The sequence below is a fragment of the Stegostoma tigrinum genome, chromosome 15, assembly GCF_030684315.1.
Source record: "Stegostoma tigrinum isolate sSteTig4 chromosome 15, sSteTig4.hap1, whole genome shotgun sequence".
In the NCBI taxonomy this organism is placed as follows: Eukaryota; Metazoa; Chordata; class Chondrichthyes; order Orectolobiformes; family Stegostomatidae; genus Stegostoma; species Stegostoma tigrinum.
In genome coordinates this window covers 18,439,825-18,463,020 of record NC_081368.1, presented here as the reverse complement: position 1 = coordinate 18,463,020, position 23,196 = coordinate 18,439,825, and the positions used below count along the sequence as shown (strand labels likewise).

At 40.4% G+C, this 23,196-nt stretch overlaps 1 protein-coding gene across 1 annotated transcript in view; it reads left to right on the top strand.

The window, feature by feature from the left end:
• Window positions 1-23,196, top strand: part of LOC125459021 (phosphatidylinositol 3,4,5-trisphosphate 5-phosphatase 2-like) — a 182,802-nt gene that overhangs the window by 112,720 nt on the left and 46,886 nt on the right. The window contains exons 6-15 of the mRNA XM_048544898.2: window positions 2,785-2,916; window positions 5,755-5,839; window positions 8,174-8,266; window positions 10,952-11,071; window positions 12,948-13,062; window positions 13,811-13,917; window positions 16,422-16,524; window positions 18,930-19,126; window positions 21,207-21,324; window positions 22,036-22,132. Of these exons, the coding sequence (XP_048400855.1) occupies window positions 2,785-2,916; window positions 5,755-5,839; window positions 8,174-8,266; window positions 10,952-11,071; window positions 12,948-13,062; window positions 13,811-13,917; window positions 16,422-16,524; window positions 18,930-19,126; window positions 21,207-21,324; window positions 22,036-22,132 (1,167 nt within the window). The remainder of the gene's footprint in view (window positions 1-2,784; window positions 2,917-5,754; window positions 5,840-8,173; window positions 8,267-10,951; window positions 11,072-12,947; window positions 13,063-13,810; window positions 13,918-16,421; window positions 16,525-18,929; window positions 19,127-21,206; window positions 21,325-22,035; window positions 22,133-23,196) is intronic.

The window sequence follows — 23,196 nt, the reverse complement described above, 5'->3', positions numbered from 1 at the left end:
ATAGACTGGTCAGCAAAGTTAGAGCTCATTGAATGAAAGAGACAATAGCAACAAGGACACATAATTGGCCAAATGAGAGCAAACAGGTTAATGGCTATTTTTTCAGACGAGTGGAATGTTTGTCAGGGAGTGCTCCAGGGGTCTTTGTTGGGACTCCTGCTTTTTTTTGATATATATTTAATGACCCAGACCTTAGTGTATAGGGCACAATTTCAAAATTGTAGATGTAATAAAACTTAGAAATATTACAAGCAATGAGATGGATAATTTTCACCTTCAGGAGAGTATAGACAAGTTGGTGGAGAGGCCATAGATGAAGTTCAATATGGAGAACTGGGAGGTGAGCTATCTTGATCAGAAGCACACAAGAAACAATGTACAATAAAGGGTACAACTTGAAGGAAAGCGCAGGAGTAGACAGACCTTGGGTGTATATGTACAAAAGTCATTAAGGATGGCAGCACAGATTGAAAGAGTAGTTAATAATAGATACTGTATCCTCAGCTTTATTCCTTGAGAAATAGTGTACAACAAGGAAGTTGTGTTGAACTTGTATAAGATGTTAGTTTGGGCTCAGCTGGAGCATTGCAAATAAATGAAGATAGACTGCAGAAGTTGGGACAATTCTGAAAAACAGAAAGTTGTCAGGACATATGACAAAAGTACTCAAAATCATGAGGGACTTAGATAGGACAAATAGGGAGAAACAACTTGTGCTTATGAAAGGATCAAAATCAATAGGGAACACATTAAACGTAATCAATAAAAGAAGCAAAATCAATACTGAGAAAATAATTTTCACACGATGCGTTGTTGCAGTCTGGAATAGTCCACCAGAGAGTGTGGGGCAGGCAGTAAACTGATGCTGCCTTCAAAGGGGAATTAGATAATTATTTAGGAAAGAATCTGTTCTGATGAAGAACTGCCAAACTAAAAGAGTTAAGGTTAATCAAGCTATTAGGCCCATCAAGTTCACACTGACTCTCTGATAAACATCCCGTCCACCCCCATTCGATGACTGTAACCCTACATTACCCATAGTTAGTCTACCTAACCTGCACATTTTTGGACTGTTGAAGGAAGTTGGAGCAGCCGGAGGAAACGCGTACATTCATGGGGAGAACATGGAAACTCCACACAGTCGCCAGAGGCTGGAATCAAACCTGGGTCCCTGACACTGTGAGGCAGAATTGCTAACCACTGAGCCACCATTCCACCCTTAACTCTGCTTGCTTCGCCCAGATGCTGCTGGACCTGCTGAGTTTCTCCAGCGATTTCTATTTTTGTTTCAAGTCTCCAGTTTCCACAGTTCTTTGTTTTGTTTGGGAAGAAAGTTGTTCAGAGTTACAGGGAAAAGGCTGGAGAATGGCACTCAATGAGATGTTTATTTGGAGAGCCAGCACAGACATCATGGCTTTCTGTTCTATGCTGTGAGAATTGTATGTTTGTGTGAAATGCACGCGTGCTCTGAGGAGTGACAAATAGCGCTGAAAATTGCACATTCATCAGCAAACACCATCACTTCTGATCTTTTAGTGGAGTTCATTGATGAAACAGCTGAAGACAGTTGGACCCAGGACACTACCCTGAGGAACTTGAAGGGCACTAGGGGTGCAGTGGTCATTCCCCTACCTTTGAGCCAGGGGTTCAGTTCCTACCAGTACGAGAGAGATGTCATAATACGTATGAAAAGGTTGATTTTTTTTAAGCTACCTTGAAGAGATGTAAGGTGTTTTCTGGTGCAGCTGTAATGTTTCTACCTTTGAACCAAGAGTTCTAGGTTCAAGCCCCATTTACGCCAGAGGTGAATAATAACATTTCTGGACAGGTTGATTAGAAAATATCTGTGAGGGCTCTTGTAGAGCTATATTAGTGTCTTTACCTCTGACCCAGGGGCTGTGTTTCAAATCCCACCTTCTCCAAGTGTGTATAATAACATGTCTGAATAGTTCGATTAGAAAGTATCTGCCCTGAGGAATTTCTAAAGCTGAGATGACTACCTTCAACAATAATAGAGACATTTCCTCCAAATCGCATTGACACTAGTTTTGTTGAGCCTCTTAATGCCACACCGGATTAACTGCTGCTGTGATTTTAAGAGAAATTAAGGTCAGAAGTGATGGTGTTTGCTGATGAATGCACAATTTTCAGCGCTACTAAGAGAAGTTACTCTCAACTCCATTCTACAGTTCAGCTCTGTTATCCTGGTTTGGGTAAAGGCTGTGGGGAAGTGAGAAGATGAGTGATCTTGGAGGAACTTGCATGGAGCATCAGAACAAGCAACCATTTCAGCAACATTGTAAAAGAGGCAGATACTCTTGCTGAATTGGTGCAAAGGGACCTTGCTGATAAACAAAATATGGGTTTTGGTCTCAACCCTGGGTTCAGCAGGATTTACATGGTTTTTATTAGACTGACTTAGCCTGAACATATAGTAAGAATCGGGTTCCAAACTAACAGAAGGGATGAAGAGTACTTGGTCTGCAGAGGAATTAATTACTTTGATCTGTCTGAAGTGCATGGGTGCATTGCTTATTTCACAATGTCAATCAAACAAAAATCTTAGTCAACTAAAATGAATTTACATTGTCAGTTGTTTTGGATTGATTCACATCGAGCAGCTTTTGGACTAGATTCCATCTGAACTTTTACTCATTATAACTGCTTGAATAACAAATGATCTTTGGACTGTGACAGTGTTGAAAATACTTATTAAGAAATTTAAGCTTTTGAGGGCATATGAACATATCTTGTGCAGCATTACAATTGCCTTGTTTACAACAGTGAGTATGCTCCTTTGCTGAGTGACTACTTGAAGATGAGCTTTCACAAGGACCTTGATGCGATTGGTGCAGGGAACATGACACTGTTACATCTCAACAAAACCATGATGAGGTTATGCAAAGACCTAGATAGGTAAGTTTCAGAAGCAAGCCTGGACACTTGCATCCTTTTATATTATTGGAATAGTGTTATGGGCCAGATGAGACCCCCCTCAGAATATGTTAATAAAGTAGCCGAGACCCTAATATTTCTTATTTTAAAGGCAAATGTAATGTGCTTGTTTCAGAGGCAATTATCTTGGTCAAACTACTTCACGTTAAGCAAAAAAGCAACTTATTTAAATGCTATATTTAAAATGCGACATAGGAAAGGAACTTAGAATAACAACTCTAATGGAAAACTTAAAAGAATTAAAGATTGGAAAATGGAACAATTTGGCAAAGTTTGCCCAGAAGCTTGTTGTAAAATTCCAAAGATTAACAACGCAAAATAACTATTATAATTAACAATACCAATGCAGCAACATCCCACAAACACACCTCTTGGCAAAAAGGTCAGTTCTGAAAAAGTGATTTTTGTCACAGGAAACCCAGCAGCAGAGAGAAACCCCAATTTCTAGCTGTAACCGAAAAAGGGAAAAGATAGCTTCCACTGCTTTAAGCCCATAATAGCAACTGCTTAAAGTGAAAGCCAAAAGCAAAAAAAACCCTACAAATCCTGGCCACGACCATCCAGGCAGTTTCTATTAGCCCAACTTTAAAAAAACCCCAAGCCCTCACAAATTTTTCACTTCAGTGGTTTTGGCAGACTGCTCAAAACCTCTGCCTTACAACCTCTCTTTTAAAAAAAGGTCAAAATAACCTCTTGAAGCCACAGTATCATCACCGTAGTAAGCATCAAAATGAGATTATCTTTTAGAATTATGGGATAGATCCAAATATAAAACAATGTTCAAACACCCTCGTATAAATCTGAAGAACAACAAATTCTATATGCTAAAATAAATGAAGAAAACCCTGAAAATTTGCAGATCGTTCATCAATGCATGCAAAGTAGAAGGAAATATTATTGACTTTAATGTAGACCAACACTATGCTTCAACAAAGATCCTCTACATGAACTAACAGCAAATCTTTTGTTCCTTTTCAGACTCCTATAATCAGAAGTGGTCATTATAGCACAAAAAAGACCATAAGAACTATTGAGTCCTGCTGTGCATTGCTGACATTTACTTTATGTCCTTTAATTGGAATTTTATTACAAACATGTTCAACATGCTGAGCCATTGTGGAGGAATGTTCAGAAAAACAAATTCATAAAATTGCTCCTGCCATATAAAGTTCTTATCATTTCCAACCCTTGCCTGTATCAGACAAGGATCACTTGATAAATACCAGGAACAGAACGAGATCTGTCAAACTCAACTTTGAATATATTCACTGACCTAGCCTCCACTGGTAGATTAGTGAATTCTGTCCTGCAGGAAGCTCCCTCTTTGGGTCACCCGTTGGGAAATGGAACAAATTGGCAAAGTTTGCACAGAAGCTCTTTACAAAAATTCAAAGATTAACAACGCAGAGAGAATGTATTCATTCCATGGCCTGTCTTAGATATGGGACTCCTTATCTTGAAACTCTATCCCCTCAACCTCATTTACCTTATCAGGTGAAAAATCTGCTCATCATCTACCTTGCCAGGGACTCCTCAGGGTCTTACATTTTAATAAAAAAAACTTATAATTCTTCTAAACTCCAATGACTGTAGGCCATATCTGCTTATTTTCCCTCAGACAGCAGCACCTGAATCCCAGGAATCAGTCTATTGTTCTCTGAACTGCGCCTGATGCAAGCATATTCCCACTGAAATAAATAAACCAAATGCAGTTGTCCAAGTTGGTTTTCTCCATTGCTCTACGCAGTTGTTACAAAACTTCCCTACCCTTCCATAATTTTTTCCACTTGCATTAAAGGATTTCCTAAATATTTGCCTGACCAGATATTTACATTCTGCTGAAGTCCATAGACCATAAGGTATAGGAGCAAAATCTGGCTGATTGAGTCTGCTGTGCCATTTGACCATGACTGATATGTTTCTCAACCCTACTGTCTTGCCTTCCTCCTTTAGCCCTTGATCCTCTTACAACAGGGGAGGTGATGACTTGGTGGTATTATCACTAGACTGCTAATCCAGGGACCCAGGTAATGTTGTGCTGACCTGGGTTCAAATTCCACCATGGCTGATGGTGGAATCTGAATTCAGTACTAAAAACAAAATCTGGAATCAAGAGTCTAATGATGACCATGATTTCATTGTTGATTGATAGGAAAAACCCATCTAGTTCTTTCATGTCCTTCAGGCAGGAAACTGCCTCCATGTGAGCCCAGAGCCACAGCAATGTGGGTGATACTTGAATGCCCTCTGGGTAATTAGGGGCGGCTAATAAATGCTGACCTTGCCAATCGCACCCTCATCCCGTGAATGAATGAATAAGTAAAACAAAAATAAAGAAATGAATTTAAAAGGCATTGGGTCTTCATGCAAAGTAGCCTCTGTATCAAAGATGACTTGCTTCCTCCATGGTTCAGTTGATTCTGACATAGTTGATAAGTTCAATGCATGAGCTGAAGACTCTACCACAGACAAGGCAGGTAGTGCTTGATGGATTGGCTGGATGCATTGTTAGGAGATTTTCTGCACTCTCTCCAACCTTTGCCTCTGCAGATTTCCAACTAGTACAGATTAGTGTCTTCCAAGATGAACTGTCTCTGTTTTAGCCAGGTACAAGACAGGGACTCCCGTGTTATGACATGAATGTTGGTTTCTTCAGGGGAACTTTGATGAAATCCCCAGTTTTTAAATGCTTCAGAGACACAAGTTCAAGATGAACGTTTTAGAATGGTCTATTAGTTCAAGTTCATTGCCATCTTTGTCCTCTATCTGTTTCAAATCACTGTCTGTTCTTCTCACCAGGGAGATAGATCTGGTATCCACCAACCTTGAGGCAATAGTGCAAGTGTTTGCTGGGAATACCCATTGCAACACAGTCAAAAAAGAGGTAAGATATGAATGACACTCAAAAACACTTATTTGTTTGTGACACTTCCACATTTGTCCAGGATACGCTGCCTTTCACATGTAGCATAATTCCATTTGAGTGCCAAAGATAACCTAGGGCCTTTGGAAAGAAAAAGAATCAGTTTCAGAAAGACAATTGGTTATTATTTCACTGAGTCATGCATCTTGAGTCGAGCCTGAGGAAATTCAAAGCAACATGATGAGAAAAGCAGGGATAACATTGACAACTCGAGGAACAACACCTCATTTTCCGCTTGGGGACCCCACAGCCCCCGGACTCAATATTGAGATGGATAAATCTAGGGCCTAAACCCTCCCATGTCCAAGCCCCCCAACACCCACACCAGGCCTTGTTACCATATAGCCTGCCATTACACACCCTCTGTTCTTAGTCGCTAACAGCCCCCATTAACAACAACTCATCCTCCCAGCCTGATCGTTAGCAACTCCTTTGTCTGTCCAAATGTCTTTCCCTCTCATTGGGCTCTATCCTACCGTTTACGCCCTACCTCACCCACCTCCCTATTTTCTGCACATAAACTGACATTTTCCCTGCCACTATCAGTTCTGAGGAAGGGTCACCGGACCCGAAACATTAACTCAGTTTTCTCCTCCACAGATGCTGCCAGATCTGCTGAGCTTTTCCAGCAACTTTGTTTTAGTTCCTGGTTTACAGCATCCGCAGTGCTTTTGGTTTTTATTAGGAATTACATTAACTCTGCCCTACTTCACGTACCGTAAGTAGAAAAGCTGCACAGTCACCATACACACAGCAATGAATTTTCTGCTGAACTCCCAGTGAAGCTGCAGCAGTGGAGTTGGAGAATCAGTCAAAGCACTGATTCCATTACATTTCTTGCATTTGTCCAGTTGAGACAATAGATACAGAAGCTGTCTATGAAACACCAGCATTCAACGATCAAAGATTGGTGCTGTTTTCTTAGAACATCAAGTGTATGTTTGTGCACATTCTCCATCATTAACTGTTGAGATCTTCAGCTGATATGTAAAATATTTCCACACAATTTTCCAACCACTTTCTGCAGAAGCCCTAGGGTCATGATAACATTAAGATAAATGATAGGAGGTGCAAGAGTTACTGCTGTAGAAGCTTTATTGATGCTGAAAACGTTAAAGTCACTGAATTAATAACAGCTTGTACAGCAATTAAAACACAATCTGTGTACCGTGAGTCTCCACAGCTCTTTGAAATTTTTTTCTGCTTTTATTAACACTCTAAATTTGAATATAGCTAGAAAAGACGAAATGATTTAAAAAATTTGGACGTATCAAAATATAAAATCAATACTTTTAGCTGCTAACTTTGAGAATAGTTGCTAAACTAGAAAGGAAAATGCTGTGACTGCTAGCAGCATTACACATGTCAGACAGTATCTGTGGAGGGAGAACTAGAGTTAATGTTTCATTAAAGGCCACATTTTTATTCTAATACCTCTTTTATGTTAGCTTTCATTTTGTCTCAGGATGTGGGTAAATTATTACATTGCTTTTTATTCCCAATCTAAAACTTGAGGGCATAGGTTTAAGGTGATGGGGGAGAGATACAAAAGGATCCAGAGGGACAAATCTTTCACACTGAGGGTAGTGAGTGTTTGGAATGGACTGCTAGAGGTAGTGATGGAGGTGAGTACATTTTTGTCATTTAAGAAACATTTGAACAGGTAAATGAATGAGATGGGTATGGAGTGATGTAGACCAAGCACAGGCAAATGGGACTAGATTGATTGTAAAAACTGGGCAATGTGGGAAGTTGAGCCAAAGGTCCTGTTACCATGCTGTAAACCTCAATGACTCAGTCCTTCAGAAGCACTTCTGCTAATGATAGCTCTTATAAATGAGTGTCTGACTTTGGAGTCATGCACATAACGTGGATCTGAAGAATACATTTTAGTCAGAACAGGCAGATCAATTGTAGCTGTAAAATGGAGTCAAGTGTGGTAAAATCTGAAGTCATTTACTTTGTCAAAATTGCGAAGACTTGGATTGACAGATTTATTGAGTGAGGTATGAAAGGTTTTAGAGTTCAGATGGTAAAGAACCATGAACAAATTGAATAGTGGAATAGATTAAAAAACGGTCTACTCACATTCTTATGATACCGTCTTTCTTTAATGTGAGAGATATTGGTTTATTAGAATAAGTTGAGATTGCACAAGAATTTGTCAACATGTACCTCTGGGATGTTGTCCATTATGTGATCATACCCTGCCACTGATAAAGTTAGAAGAAAAATCTTGGAAGCCAAGTTTACTTTATGTCCAATGTTTGATTACTCATCTTTCTATTTTCACAGGAGCCTCTCAGTCCAAGTGGTTCTAATGAGCTGGAAGTCCTCATCAGTAAAATTAAAAATCTGAGCAATTTGCTGCCAAACATGGAAGAAAGGGTACAGTTTCCATACCTAGTTTGAAATTTTCTTGGGGCTAGTGAATCATTTCATGGCCTAGTTATATTAAACTTCCATCTTTTATATCCAGTGGAATGAAAGTTTCTTCTCTTTTGCAGCTGTACAAAGTAAGACATGAGATCGAATACACACAATCTGATTTCTGTTCCTGCTCATAATTCAACAAGAGCTTTGCAATTGTATAATGCCTTTAATGGAAAAATATAACATAAAAATTTTTAGAGGTGTGAGGAAAAATTTACGAAAATAACATTGAGCTTAAAATGTGTGATCAAACACTCAGTCAAAGGTATGAATTTTAAAGGAGGAAGAGGATGAGTGCAGCATCTGGAATGGCTTAGACAAGGAATCAAGGTGAATATAATTTAGATGGTTAGAGGTTTGACTGCTGTCAAAGCATGAATCTCCAACTGGAGCAGGCTTCAAGGGCCAAATTCTCTACTCCTTTTTTATGTGATGGAGTGAAGGATGAGAAGAATGCGTAGGAGGTCATAGGCAGAGATAACAAGCTCAGAAATACATGTAGGGTTGGCACTAATGAAAATAGAGCCCATAGTGGCAGAACATGGACAGAATCAACAACATTGATACCAATTTGCTGTCTCATATGGAGACGCCACAAAATGAGATGTTAAAAAGCAATTGTGTTGCCAGGGAACTTTCTTCAAAATGCAGATTTTCTTAAAAATAGAAACATCTTTAAAAGATCACTATCAATGTAAGAAATGTTTTCAGACCTCATTCTTCACATTTAGGAAATTAAAAGAACTAGGATATATATTAATCAATTTATATCCCGGTTTAGTAGTCAATAACTCACTTTGTTATTTGCTTTACCTCATTATTTTTCTGTAAGCAGGCTGGAAAGGAAATGATTTTCCATGATGTTATGCCACAAACGTGGTGTTCCTTTAAGAATTTCAACTTAGATTTCACACATTCACAACCCTTTGAGGAAAGAGATTCTTCCTTGTCTCAGTTTTAAATATGGCCATGCATTCTAACATTCTAATTTGTCTACCAAGGGGAATCATCTTGCTGTGTCTCCTTTTATTTGATTTATTATTGTCACATTTACCTACGTGCAGTGAAAAATTTTGTTTTTTGTATCGAACAGGCAGATCATATCATAGAAAATGCATTACGGCAGTAGAACAGAACAAAGAAAATAATGTTATGGCTACGAGAAAGCACAAAAAGAGAGATCAACATTAAATTTAAAATTTGAGAGGTCTATTCAGATGTCCAACAACAGCAGGAAAGAAGTTTTTCTTGGATCTGTTTGTGCGTATATTTAAGCTATTGCACCTTCTGCCCAAGTGAAGAGGTTGGAAGAGATTATAATCAGGATGGGAGGGATCTTCGATTATGTTGGCTGCCTTCCCAAGGCAGCAAGAAGTAGAGGTGGTCATTAAATGGAAGCTTAGCTTGCGTGATGGTCTGGGCTGTGCTCAGAATTCTCTAGTTTCTTATGGTCCTGGGCAAAGCAGTTGCTATCCCAACCCATGATGCATCCAGATGCGATATTTGCTTTGGTGCATCTATAAAAATTGTTAAGAGTCTTTATGGACATTCCAAATTCCTTTAGCCTCCTGAGGAAGTAAATGTGTTGTTGTGCTTTGTTGATGGTAACATCAATGTCAATCCTCTTTAGCATCTTATGTACCTCAATTAGATCTCCTTTTATCCTTCCAGCATAGGAAGGGAGAGCATCCCGCTGGTACCCGACAAACATAGGCACCAGTTCCAAGTGACCTTGTGTCACTATGACAAGGCTCCTTACCCACCCACCCAATAACAATCCTCTGTGTAAAGTTATGATGAGCCCTTTGCCTCCCATTGCTTCCAGTGGCATGGCTAAACTGACGCTTCTCGATTTCTTGCAGAACCTTGGGTGCGGTGGCCAGAGGGCCAAAAACAAGAGTTTCTGGCATTGGAATAATGTGACTGTGGGGTCCAATGGGCAGCTGGGAGGGGTTTACCCTGCTGCGCTGGCAAAACTCACTTATCACTGTGGGACAAGATGTAAACAGCTGCATTTTGGACAAGTTGCAGTTGATGAAGCTTATGAGGAAAGCTTTTCTGAAAAATGCCCTGGCGACATTTCTCACTTGTTCTTGGGAGTTGGGTAATGCTGTCAAGCCACAGTCTATCCGCAGTTATCCTGAGGATTTTAAACTAACTTGGATCACATGTAGGCTGCACTGGGTAGGGCAGGAAGGTCCCCTTGTCCAAAGATGTTTGTGAGCCAGACAGGACTTTCTAACAGGCAGACAGGTTTCACAGCCAATTACATTGCCTGCCTGCGTGCAATTTGAACTTGCAACCTAATGGGTTGCTAGCATAGCTCCTTAACCTTTGGATATTGTATCCTGTCACTGATAGGGAATGCCAAAAGTGAACAGTGAGGAACCAAGGATGGCCCTGCAGTTGGGATCTGAGATGTTCTTTTGTCAGCATTCCTTCCCTGCACTGTTGACTGATTTCAATTAACCTGGAACAAGTAAAATGTCCTCCCAGTATTCTTTCACCCTTTAGTGATGGCAGCAAACTGCCACTGCTTGTACATCAATGCCAAAATATGAAAAGATACAGGTAGTTCATTTATATTCTTGAGACAAAGTTCAGGTGGTCTTCATTCACTGTGTTTTTATTTGTTGGCAGGTGTTGATGGGTTTGCAGCAGATGATGGTCACACACAGGGTGGAATTACCTGCTCACTTAACCTCTCCTGAAAACAATGGCAGGAATGCATCTAAACCTATCCCAATTCAGAGCTTTGAGGTAAGAGAGAAAAAGCTTCTTATTTTCAAAAAAGTACAAGTTCTGATCGATAATTTTTTTTAATAGTGGAAAGGGGTTGATATTATGGGGAATGGAGAGTTTATCTCCAGTCACTACACCAAGCTTGGACCAGGTGTGAAGCAAGGCTGTTTGGAAAGAAAGCAGTTTGGAAGGCATTGGTGATAATGGGAACTGCAGATGCTGGAGAATCCAAGATAACAAAGTGTGGAGCTGGATGAACTCGGCAGTTCAAGCAGCATCTCAGGAGCACAAAAGCTGACGTTTCGGGCCTAGACCCTTTGTCAGAGAGGGGAATGGGGAGAGGGAACTGGAATAAATAAGGAGAGAGGGGGAGGTGGACCGAAGATGGAGAGAAAACAAGATAAGTAGAGAGGAGAGTATAGGTGAGGAGGTAGGGAGGGGATTGGTCAGTCCAGGGAAGATGGACAGGTCAAGGAGGCGGGATGAAGTGGTAGGTAGGAAATGGAGGTGCAGCTTGAGGTGGGAGGAAGGGATGGGTGAGAGGAAGAACGGGTTAGGGAAGCAGAGAGAGGCTGGGCTGGTTTTGTGATGCAGTGGGGGGAGGGGACGAGCTGGGCTGGTTTTGTGATGCAGTGGTGGGAGGGGAAGAACTAGGCTGGTTTTGGGAGCTCCACTTCCCCCACTGCATCCCAAAACCAGCCCAGCTCTTCCCCTCCCCCCACTGCATCATAAAACCAGCCCAGCTCGTCTCCTCCCCCACTGCATCCCAAAACCAGCCCAGCCTGTCTCTGCTTCCCTAACCTTTTCTTCCTCTCACCCATCCCTTCCTCCCACCTCAAGCCGCACCTCCATTTCCTACTTACCACCTCATCTCGCCTCCTTGACCTGTCCATCTTCCCTGGACTGACCAATCCCCTCCCTACCTCCTTACCTATACTCTCCTCCCTACCTATCTTGTTTTCTCTCCATCTTCGGTCCGCCTCCCCCTCTCTCCTTATTTATTCCAGTTCCCTCTCCCCATCCCCCTCTCTGATAAAGGGTCTAGGCCCGAAACGTCAGCTTTTGTGCTCCTGAGATGCTGCTTGGCCTGCTGTGTTCATCCAGCTCCACACTTTGTTAGTTTGGAAGGCATTGCCTGCTGGTCTTTATCCTTCTCCCAGTGCTATTCATTATCTCTGCTGCTCAGGGATAGGATAGGCAGGTCAGATTTCACAGTCCCTGATTTTAGTCCAATAATGATTCTTCGCTATGGTGTCCCTCTATGGCAAGAGCCACAGAAATTCCCCAACATGTCCTTAATATAGCGTGGCTAAAATTCTGAACTCATGTAATCATGAGTAGCCCATGACATTATGAGCACATGCACCATTATACTATGGACCTTTCAAAGTACCTTTTGATTCAGAGGACGATCATTCGTCCGAATGGACTGTTCTGCCATAAAAGGTTCAAAACTTTAGCAGGGTTATGTCTGCACAAGACCTCTGGCACTGTACCTATCTGACATTTGTTTGTCTTTTCTGAATTGAGGAAGTGTACACCATCAGCCTGTGCAATCATTTCTGTTGACCCTTACCCTAAACCTCCCCTTACTTCATGCTCAAAGTAGAGGTCACTGGATGCTGAGCAGAAGTGGGAACCCTGACTGATTTTAATGCTTCCTAATCCAGTAATATCAATGGTGTTTACAAACTTCTGTTATTAATTCTGGCTGAGATCAACTAGTTCATCATAATGCATCAATCAAATCCAATCCTTCACTATCAAGGTGACACAAGAGCAATTGTGCACTGCATTTCTTGTCACAACTCAGCAAGTGAAGCAAAGAAGGATCTTAGTGGTCATGTGAAATGATCTTGCTCAGGTAAAAGTGACTTTTTTCTTTACATTTTAGGTAAAGCTTGGAAAGACTCAGAAATATACGTTGAGTGTTGACGTAGATGGGGGGAAGCTTCAAATCTCGAAGAAAGCCGCTGGTTCACCCGAGGAATCTATTTTGTATGATAAAAGTAAGGAGAGTCGGTTGTTAGTCAAGCCCAGTATCTAGCCTCAACAACAAAAGCAGAAATTGCTGCAAAGGCTCCGCAGGTCTGGCAGTATCTTTGAAGACAAATCAGAGTTGATGTTTCAGTTCGAGTAACTGTTCCTCAGAACTGGAGTATCCCAGTAACTAGAGATAATGGGAACTGCAGATGCTGGAGAATTCCAAGATAATAAAATGTGAGGCTGGATGAACAAAGCAGGCCAAGCAGCATAGGTGTTCATCCAGCCTCACATTTTATTATCCCAGTAACTAGCCTTCTGCTCAGTTTTCAATGGCTATAGTCCATGCATCAAAGCTGCAAGCTAATTACCCAGAAGGCAGCTGTATTTAGCCCTTCTTAATTTATTCATTCTGATAGCCCTACGTTGAGTCACATCAATATTTTAAATAATTGTTCCAATTTACATAGAAGTCTGTTTCACATATTGATCTCTCTGTGTGAAAACAGAATTTCTTGATACCAGTTCTGAATGTACCTTTTACCAACTTGAAACTAGAATTTCTTATTTAACTCTCAGAATTTAAGGTCATATTTTGGGTTAACTTCTTTTATACCTGTAACAACCTAATATATCCCTACAAGATCTCCTGTCAGAGATTTACATTCTAGGCTGAAGAGATGAAGCACCTTTAGACTTCTTTCCTAAATTTGACCTGTAAGCTGCTGAACAGTATGAGCATTGACTTGCTTTTTAAATCTCTTTGCTTTACAGTTTTGCAACTGGTAAAATATCAGAGCACACCAAACACACTACAGATTGTGACTGACAAAGAAAATCAGAAAAATCAGCAGAGGGATTTCATTTTTGAAAATGCAAGGGTATGTTATGAGCACAAGACCTTCTAGAATCTGTTTTACTTGTATTGAACAGGGGCTCATTTGCTTTTATTTTTGCCTTCGTATCACAGGATGTCAGGTTCAAATCACTTAACAGCTCAGGTACCCAAGGAATGTTGCACAGTCAGAAGTATCATCTTTCACATAAATATTAAAGTAGCGATCCATTTGCCCACTAGGATGCATGTAAGAGATTTTACAATGTAATTATAGAATAGCAAAACATAAAACAGAGAACTTTGGATCCTGGAAATCTGAAACAAAAGCAGAAATTGCTCGTGAAACTCGGGAGGCCTGGTAGCATCTGGAGAGAAAGCAGAGTCAATGTTTCAAGTTCAGCATACTAAGGAAGAGTCACTGGACCCAAAACATTGATTCTGTTTTCTCTCCACACATGCTGTCAGACCTGCTGAGTTTCTTCAGCCATTTCAGTTCTTTTATGCAGAAGAGCAACCTAAACCCCAGTCAACATCACTAAAACAGGTCATATTACAGTTTTTGTGAATTTGCTGTGTGTGTATCAGTTGCTATGTTTCCTAAATTACAACAGTGGCAGCAATTCAAAAATCTGTCATTGGCTGTAGAGTGTTTTGAGACATCTGGTGTTTATGAAAAGTTGTGTGGAAATGTGAGATCTTTTTCTGGTTAATTGTATAAATAAAACTTTAAAATAAGTCATTATCCAGATGAAAGAAGTCATTGCCGAATAGGTGTAGACTTCAGGCAACTTTTGCTCACATTGTTAATTTATGATGGTGTTTGAATCAATCTTAAAAGTTGTGCTATGATTATTGCAGCATTATCCGTAACCAACATCCACCACAACCAAATAAATATCCATTCTTGCCATGATGTAGCTGTAGTCTGTATGATTCACAGGGTGCAGAGCAGCACATTATCAAGCTTTCTGTAGCCTCTCTGGGCTTCAAGCAACCAGAAGGCCAAGGGCAAAGTTTATAGGAATACCATCAATTGTAAACTGCGTACAAGACTGTGTGTGACTTAAATGAGGAAGGGCATGTAAAGTAGGTCAGGGCTGCACTTGGAATATTATGCACATTTTTGGTCTCCTTACCTCCTAAGCATATTGCTACAGATGGAATACAATGGCAGATGGGGTTTAATCGAGATAGATGCGAAGTATTGCAATTTGGAAAGGCAAATCAGGGCTGGATTTATACACTTAATGGTAAGGTCCTGGGGAATGTTGCTGAACAAAGAGACCTCGGAGTGCAGGTTCATACTTCCTTGAAAGTAGAGTCACAGGTAGATAGGATAGTGAAGAAGGTGTGACTTTATTGATCAGTGCATTGAGTATAAGAGTTGGGAAGCCATGTTGTGGCTGTAGAGGACATTGGTTCGGTCAAGTTTGGAATACTGTGCTCATTTCTGGTCTCCCTGCTATAGGAAAGATGTTGTTACATTTTAAAGCATGCAGAAAGGATTTACAAGGATGTTGCTGGGATTGGAGGGTTTGGCCTATAGGAAGAGGCTAAATAGGCTGGAGGTATCTTCCCTGCAACGTTGAAGGCTGAGGGGTGATTTTATTGAGGTTTATAAAATCACGAGGGGCATGGACGGAGTGAATAGCCAAGTTTTTTCCTGGGGTAGGAAAGCTCAAAATGAGAGGGCATAGGTTTAAAGTGAAAGGGGAAAGATATAAAAGGGGCCTGAGGGGCAACTATTTCACATAGGGAGTAGTATGTGTGTGGAATAAACTGCCAGAGAAAGTAGTGGAGGCTGGTACAATTACAACAAATAAAAGGCATCTGGAATGGGTACTTGAATAGAAAGGGTTTAAAAGGATATGAGCCAAATGCTGGCAAATGAACCTAAATTAATTTAGGATATCTGGTTGGCATGGACAAGCTGGACCAAAGGGTCTGTTTCCGCACTATACAACTCTGACTCCGTGATTGTTCCCAGGATGGAGGGTCTGTTCTCCAAAGAGAAATTAGGCAAACTTGGCCTGTATTCTCAAGAGTTTTGAAGAATGAGAAGTGATCTTGTTGAAACCAAAAAAAAACCCAAAGGAATAGACAGGGTAAATGCAGATAATACGCTTGCCTTATCTTGGAAAGTTAAAACTATGGGGTAGAAATTAAAAATAAGGGGCATACCACTTAGGAACAAGAAGACGGCTTTTTTTCACTCACAGTTCTGAATCTTGAAATTGTGTCCATGAGAAAGCTGTGGAAACCCAACCTTTGAGTATGCTAAAGTAGAGAATGATAGACTTCTGATTACCGATGGCATAAAGGGTTATAGGGATAAGGTGGCAAATGGCAAAGTGTTCAAATAGATACGATGGTGGAGCAGGTTGGGCAAGCTGAATAACTTATTCCTGTTCTTGACACGTTGTTATTTTCTACAGTGAGTGTGAAATTGACTTGTGCATTTTCATAATTCTGGTAATCTTTGTTGCTGCACTTGTGCAAAAGTTTTTATCATTTTAATAAGGATACACCTGGATTTTCTCCCTGCAGAAGCGTGAAGCTTTCTGCCAGCTCCTTCAGCTGATGAAGAACATACACTCTCAGCAGGATGAACCAGATATGATATCGATCTTCATTGGAACCTGGAACATGGGTAGGTTATCGAAGGATTGTGCACACTTAAAAAAACACTGTATCAGAAAATTGCACAGTATATTCAATGGGCTGCATAACTTCTGGGTAGGGTGTTTCTGAATCAGTCTCTAGGCCAGTCCAACCTACAACTGCAAGCTGCTCAGACACAAAGGTGAGTATGTTTCTTTTCCACTTCCACACTAACGACAGCGAAGGAAGGAGCTTTTTCATCCCTTGAGCATTGTGACCGTCAAGAACAGATAGAAGATCAATTTGCTCATAAGTTTAACAAAAGAGTAAATGTTTATTTTTCATCATGTGAAATGTTTTTTGCAAGGGCACTCAATCTCTCATTCATAAGACACATGCCTACAAGGAAAGATGATTGTGAAAGATGTAGTTTCTTATAAAGTCCATAAAGTCACTATTACTCTTGCCTTACAAAATAGACGCTGAAAACATTGCAGGTCTGATTTTTGGATCACTGAAGAAAATACAGATTGGAAGCTTCTCGTGATGAATTAACTACTGATCACTTCTTGCAACAGCACGTTTCTGTTCTACTCAAAGCAATAGCTGAGCTCTCTTTTTGTGAAGATGAGGCTTCATTCTATAAGTCTGTATGTAAAAGGATAGCCCCCTACTCTATCTTTTCATGAACACTATGTAGGGTTCTTCTTCAGGTACACAGGATCTCTTCCTTCTGTGGCTGCTTTGTCTGTAAGACTGATTGAGAAGATACTTGTGAAACTGCTTTTCAAGATATGTGATCATTAATATTTCTTATCACAAACTGGCTTCTGTCAGGGATCGTATCAACCTTCCTACTGTCCACATGAATGGTTCCCCAACAACTTTACCATTGGGACTTGGCTGTCAGTATTTGCATTTCCTTGTGATAGAATTCTTTAGTTTCATCCTGACCCTGGACAATCTCACAGTGCCGTCACTAAGTCTGTGTGGTCACTGTTCATTAGTTTCTGCAGGCATTGACAATATGAGCTGTTAAATCTACAGGAAAAATCTGTTGCATTTTTAATGTCTTCTCAAAAATGTGTTCCAAAACTATCACTTACATTGTTAACATCCTGCCCAGACAAGTCGGCTATTTTGAACCTTGTGAAACTTCTTTTTCGTCCGCAGACAATGAGAGAGACCACCTGATCATCTTCACTCCATCTTGTCACAACACAGACCATTGATTCTCTGTGTTGTTTTAGAGAAAATAAATTTGTTTTGCATGAATCCAAGGGTATACCTGCATGGGTATGACACCAATGGGATCACAACAGTGCACTGGAGGGAGAAGGATCTAGTCAGGCAGCAAGTTTGTTCCTTTTAGAAATAGAATTTTTTTTCATAATTCCACGATGTAATACTTTCTTTTTAAGAACCTTTATTTATATTTTTTCCTGGGATGTGGGCGTCGCTGGCTTCACCAGCATTAGTTGCTCATGTCAAGTTGCCCTTGAGAAGGTGAGCTGCCTTCTTAAACTGCTGTAATCTATTTAGTGTGGATACACACACAATGCTGTTAGAGGGTAGTTTAGAGACAATGAAGGAACAGTGATAGATTTCTAAGCTAGGATGGTAACTGACTTGGAGGGGAACATTCAGGTGGTGATGTTTCCACATAGTTACTTGTCTTATCCTTTTAGTTGGTGGTAGCTATTGATTTGCAAAGTGCTGTCAAAGGAGCCTTGATAAATTTTCTCAGTGTGGACGGTGGGGGCAGCGGCGGAACATCTGTCACTGAACATTGGTGCTTGTGGATGTAAATGCCAATAAAGTGAGCTGCTTTGTTCTCAGTATCGTCAAGTTTCTTTAATGTTGTTGGAGCTGGCTCATCTTGGTAAGTCCAACAATACTGCAACAATTTTCTGACACTTGTTTGAGTCCCCTATAAACTGTTAAGAAGTAGCAACATTCACAACCTAAGAGTAATTTGCTAATAGAGATTAACCCGCAATAGTCAGCATTTGTATAGTGTAGGTTTAGGTACAAATTTGAGCAGGTTTTAGGTGAACACTATCAGTGGCGATGGAAATTTGATTGCAAGTGATATTTTTAAAGGGATGAAGAAAATTAGATTAGATTAGATTAGATTCCCTACAGTGTGGAAACAGGCCCTTCAGCCCATCAAGTCCACACCGACGCTTGAGTCATCCCACCCAAATTGAAGAGAAGTTTTTTTTTGCAGTTGGTCAACAAAAAACTCTGAAATACTGTTTCAGTACAATTTCTGCCTATTACCAGGCACAAGTGATTGAAAAATGGCACATAAAAATGAAGGGAAAGAAAAGTCAAGGTACTAGCATGACTTTTCAGGCAAAAACACATTATTCAAGGGAATTGTGTGAAAAATTAATTTGATAAATCAAATGAAGAATTCAATAATGAAAGATCTTTTGAAATACTTTACAGGTGCTGCTAATCCTCCAAAAAGCATTGCGTCTTGGCTGATGTCAAAGGGCCTTGGGCGTACAAGAGATGAAACAACAGCCACTATACCCCATGATATCTATGTGATTGGAACCCAGGAAAACTCGCTAGGCGACAAGGAATGGGTGGATTTCCTGAGAGCTGGGATAAAAGACGTAACAGAGATGGACTTCAAAGTGGTAGGGATTCAAATTCCAGGGAAATTATAACTTTGATAGCATAACAAAAATGTGTCAGTTTATATAACAGGAATCTGTGAGTAATAACGTGTTGTCTACTCTCGCCTGTTTGTATTTTAAGTTGATATTCAAATTGAATAACAGATGGTAATAGCAAAACGCAAGCAGATCAAAAGTGAAGGTGAACAGAATTAACAAATTGAATTAAATCAGTGGGCTCCCTTGAGATTTCTATATGCAGATACAATAGAGAATTTGCATTAAATGCAGAGATTTAGGATATGAACGTAGAACATAGAACAATACAGCCCCGAACAGGCCCTTCGGCCCTCGATGTTGCGCCGACCTGTGAACTAATCTAAGCCCATCCCCCTACACTATCCCATCATCATCCATCTGCTTATCCAAGGACTGTTTAAATGCCCCTAATGTGGCTGAGTTAACTATATTGGCAGGCAGGGCATTCCACACCCTTACCACTCTCTGAGTAAAGATCCTGCCTCTGACATCCGTCTTAAGTCTATCACCCCTCAATTTTCTGCTAGGCCCCCTCGTGTAAGCTGACGTCATCATCCTAGGAAAAAGACTGTCACTGTCCACCCTATCTGATCCTCTGATCATCTTGTATGTCTCTATTAAGTCCCCTCTTAGCCTTCATCTCTCCAATGAGAACAGACCCAAGTCCCTCAGCCTTTTTTCAACCTTCACTCCAAACCAGGCAACATCCTGATAAATCTCCTCCGCACCTTTTCCAATGCTTCCACATCCTTCCTGTAATGGGGTGACCAGAACTGCATGCAGTATTCCAAGTGAGGCCGCAAGAGCATTTTGTACAGTTGCAGCATGACATCACAGCTCCGGAACTCAATCCCTCTACCAATAAAACCGAAGACACCGTAAGCCTTCTTAAGAGCACTATCAACCTGGGTAGCAACTTTCAGGGATCTATGTGCATGGACGCCAAGATCCCTCTGCACATCCACACTACCAAACTAGTGCCAAGCAATTTGAATGAATACAAAATTGACAACAAGTTATTCTATTCAGGCACATTAGTTGTTGGCACCAAAGTGATAGTCCTTATGTAAGAATATAGCTGAAACAAACATGCTGTGTTGGCACTTTTGACAAAGTGATTTTGGCTGGTACTGTTCGTGGGGGTGATCCAAAATTCAAATTAGTCACACATCATGCCAATCCATATTGTTTTTTTGTTAATTTTTCAGATGATGTGACAGCTCTGCAAATTCATGGACTTTTACCCATTCAGAGCTCTGTCAATGACTGGTAGAGCCATAGTTACATTCGTGTATCTGACTAGCAGGAGCAAAAGGCATGCATCAATATATAAACTAGGAAAAGGAGTAGGCTATTCACCCCTTCCAACATTCTCTATCATTCGATCTGATCGAGGTTGATTCTTTATCTCAATGCCATATTCCTGCTTTCTCTGCATATCTCTTGATGCCTTTAGTAACTAAAAAAAATTATCAATCTCTTCCTTGAATATATTCAGTAGACTGGCCTCCACAGTCTACAGTGGTAGCAAAGTTCCACAGATTGACCATGTTCTGAGTGAAGAAATGTTCCCTCATCTCATTCACGAGTGGCCTACCTTTTATGCTGAGACTGATTCTAGACCCTCCAACCAGGGGATACATCTTCCCTGCTCTAGCTCTGTTAAAATTTTATTTGCTTGAATCTTATTCCCTTCTCAATCTTTGAAGCTCAAGTGAACACAGACCCAGTTGAATCAAGCTCTTCTTCTATCACAGTCCTGTTATCCCTAGTACCAAACTCATGAACATGAAGTATTTTTGGCAATTGTCCACCAATTATAAGCATCCATAATCACATCTGTAGATGATAGTATACGTTTTAGTGATATCATTACAGCAATAATAATACTTATGACATTTAAGTCAATGGCATATTGTCGATTTACCGTCATATAAATGATCTGAAATTGATCTGACCCAATGGAAAGAAGCTGGAATTTATTAAAATGTATATGGGCCTACTCAGTTCTGACTGTCTTTATTAAATTGTTGTGCTGCTCAATAACATGTCTGTATTGCAGGTTGCCACACATTCACTATGGAGTATTAAAATTGCAGTGTTGATCAAACCAGACCATGAGAACCGAGTCAGTCACATCAATATGTCCAGCGTTAAAACAGGAATAGCAAATACATTTGGTAAGTCATTGTAATGTAGAAAATGCCCTGAGTTGAACAGTTGAAGGGAAAACTTCCTTTTCCGGAAGTAGAATTAGAAGTGAACTGGAATGAATGGGGAAAGAATTCCCCGGTCAGAAGTGATGATACACACCTTACTAAGCACAATTTATCAGATTTATTTCTTTAAAATATCAAAATAATTATATAAAGGTAGATAGTTATTCCTAAAATTTCCACAGTTGTTCTTTTCAAACTCCACTTCATCATTGATGGAAGTTGGGTGGAAAGCCCTGGTGAAGCTTATTGGTAATGTCACTGGACCTGGAATCTGGAGGCCCAAGCTGATGCTCTTAGACATGAGTTCAAAACCCACCCTGACAGCTCCAGGAATTGAATTTAATCACTTGTCTAATGGTGACCATGAATTTTCTTTCTTAACACATCCACATTCGCAGACTGAGAGACCTTGAAGCAGCCCCAAAATAAGCCTTGGGACTTGTCAAAATATTCTGGGAAAGTTGTGGTCCACTCAAGCAGCTGGCTCTTTCAATATTTGACAGTGAACTGATGGTCTGTAACACTTGACACCAGTTTTATCTGTTGGGAAAGGAAATTGGAAATTATGTAAAAATGAGCCCGTTCCCTATTTTCAGCACACTTTTTTCATTTACAATAGCTGACTAGCCAAAACCTGTTTTCTCTTTTGTCTTACTTTACTTTTCTCTGTAGGTAATAAAGGTGCTGTTGGAGTTTCATTCTTATTTAATGGAACATCCCTGGGCTTTGTCAACTGCCACTTGACGTCTGGTAGTGAAAAAGTCCTCAGGTACATGCATTCAATTACTTAAACAACTAAACAGTGTCAGACCACGTTTCGCAATCGCAAAACATAAGGTGGGATTTTCAGAGGTAACTGTAATTTCCTGTCTATTAACGTCAATGAATGGGAAAAAAAATCACAGGCTGCGATGTAATATTTCCTCATATGTTCTCCTGGTGTGTGATAGAAACAGTTGAAGTGGAAATTACCTCCTGGTTTTCAGCTGAATGAAATTTGCAGTGCTGACTAAGTCTGTGAATGCCCATCTACTTGAAGGATAGCATGGCTGAATGTAAAATGTGCCAGGAGGGTTGATTCTCATTTCTCTAAATGAGATGTGATATTCATATAAACAGCATTCTCCAATAGCCGTTTCAGACATCTGTCTGTTGTATAACATAAATTCAATGTTTTTCTTTGCATAATCCCTATTCACAGTGAAATTTATCCGAAATTTTGCAGCTCAGTCAACTGTGCTTTATTTAAAGCAGTACATGAAACCAGAATGTAGATATAGTCAAACTGAACCGGCTAGACATGAACCATTGTCTAAATTTCCCTTACTGTGGAGAAGTACATGATCCCTCTTTGGTTTAGGACCAAACACACAGTTGCTGGGGAAAATGAATGTATGATGCAGACTGCAGTGCCAATCAGAGCCAGTTTCTCACTAAGCAATAGCATTACATTAGACACAGTAGGAACTGCTGATGTTGGAGTCAGAGATAACACATTGTGGAGTTGGAGGAACACAGCAGGCCTGGCAGCATTAGAGGAGCAGGAAAGCTGACGTTTCGGGTCGGGACTCTTCTTCAGAAATTTCTGGCCGGGAAGCTGAACTTGTTTTCAAACTTGGTTGCAAAATGAGAACAGAACTATCTTGGTGCACTGGTGTGGCGCACAAGGCAACTTCAACATCAGGCCTAAGCCATTCTGTAAAATTAGCAAGTTAATCAGGGAAAACTGGATTAAATATGATTCCTACATTAAGCCTGCTGATAATCTGAGTCGGAGAATGGGGGGAACTGCTAATAGTTGCCACCGAACTGGAGATATTTTGCATCTCCCAG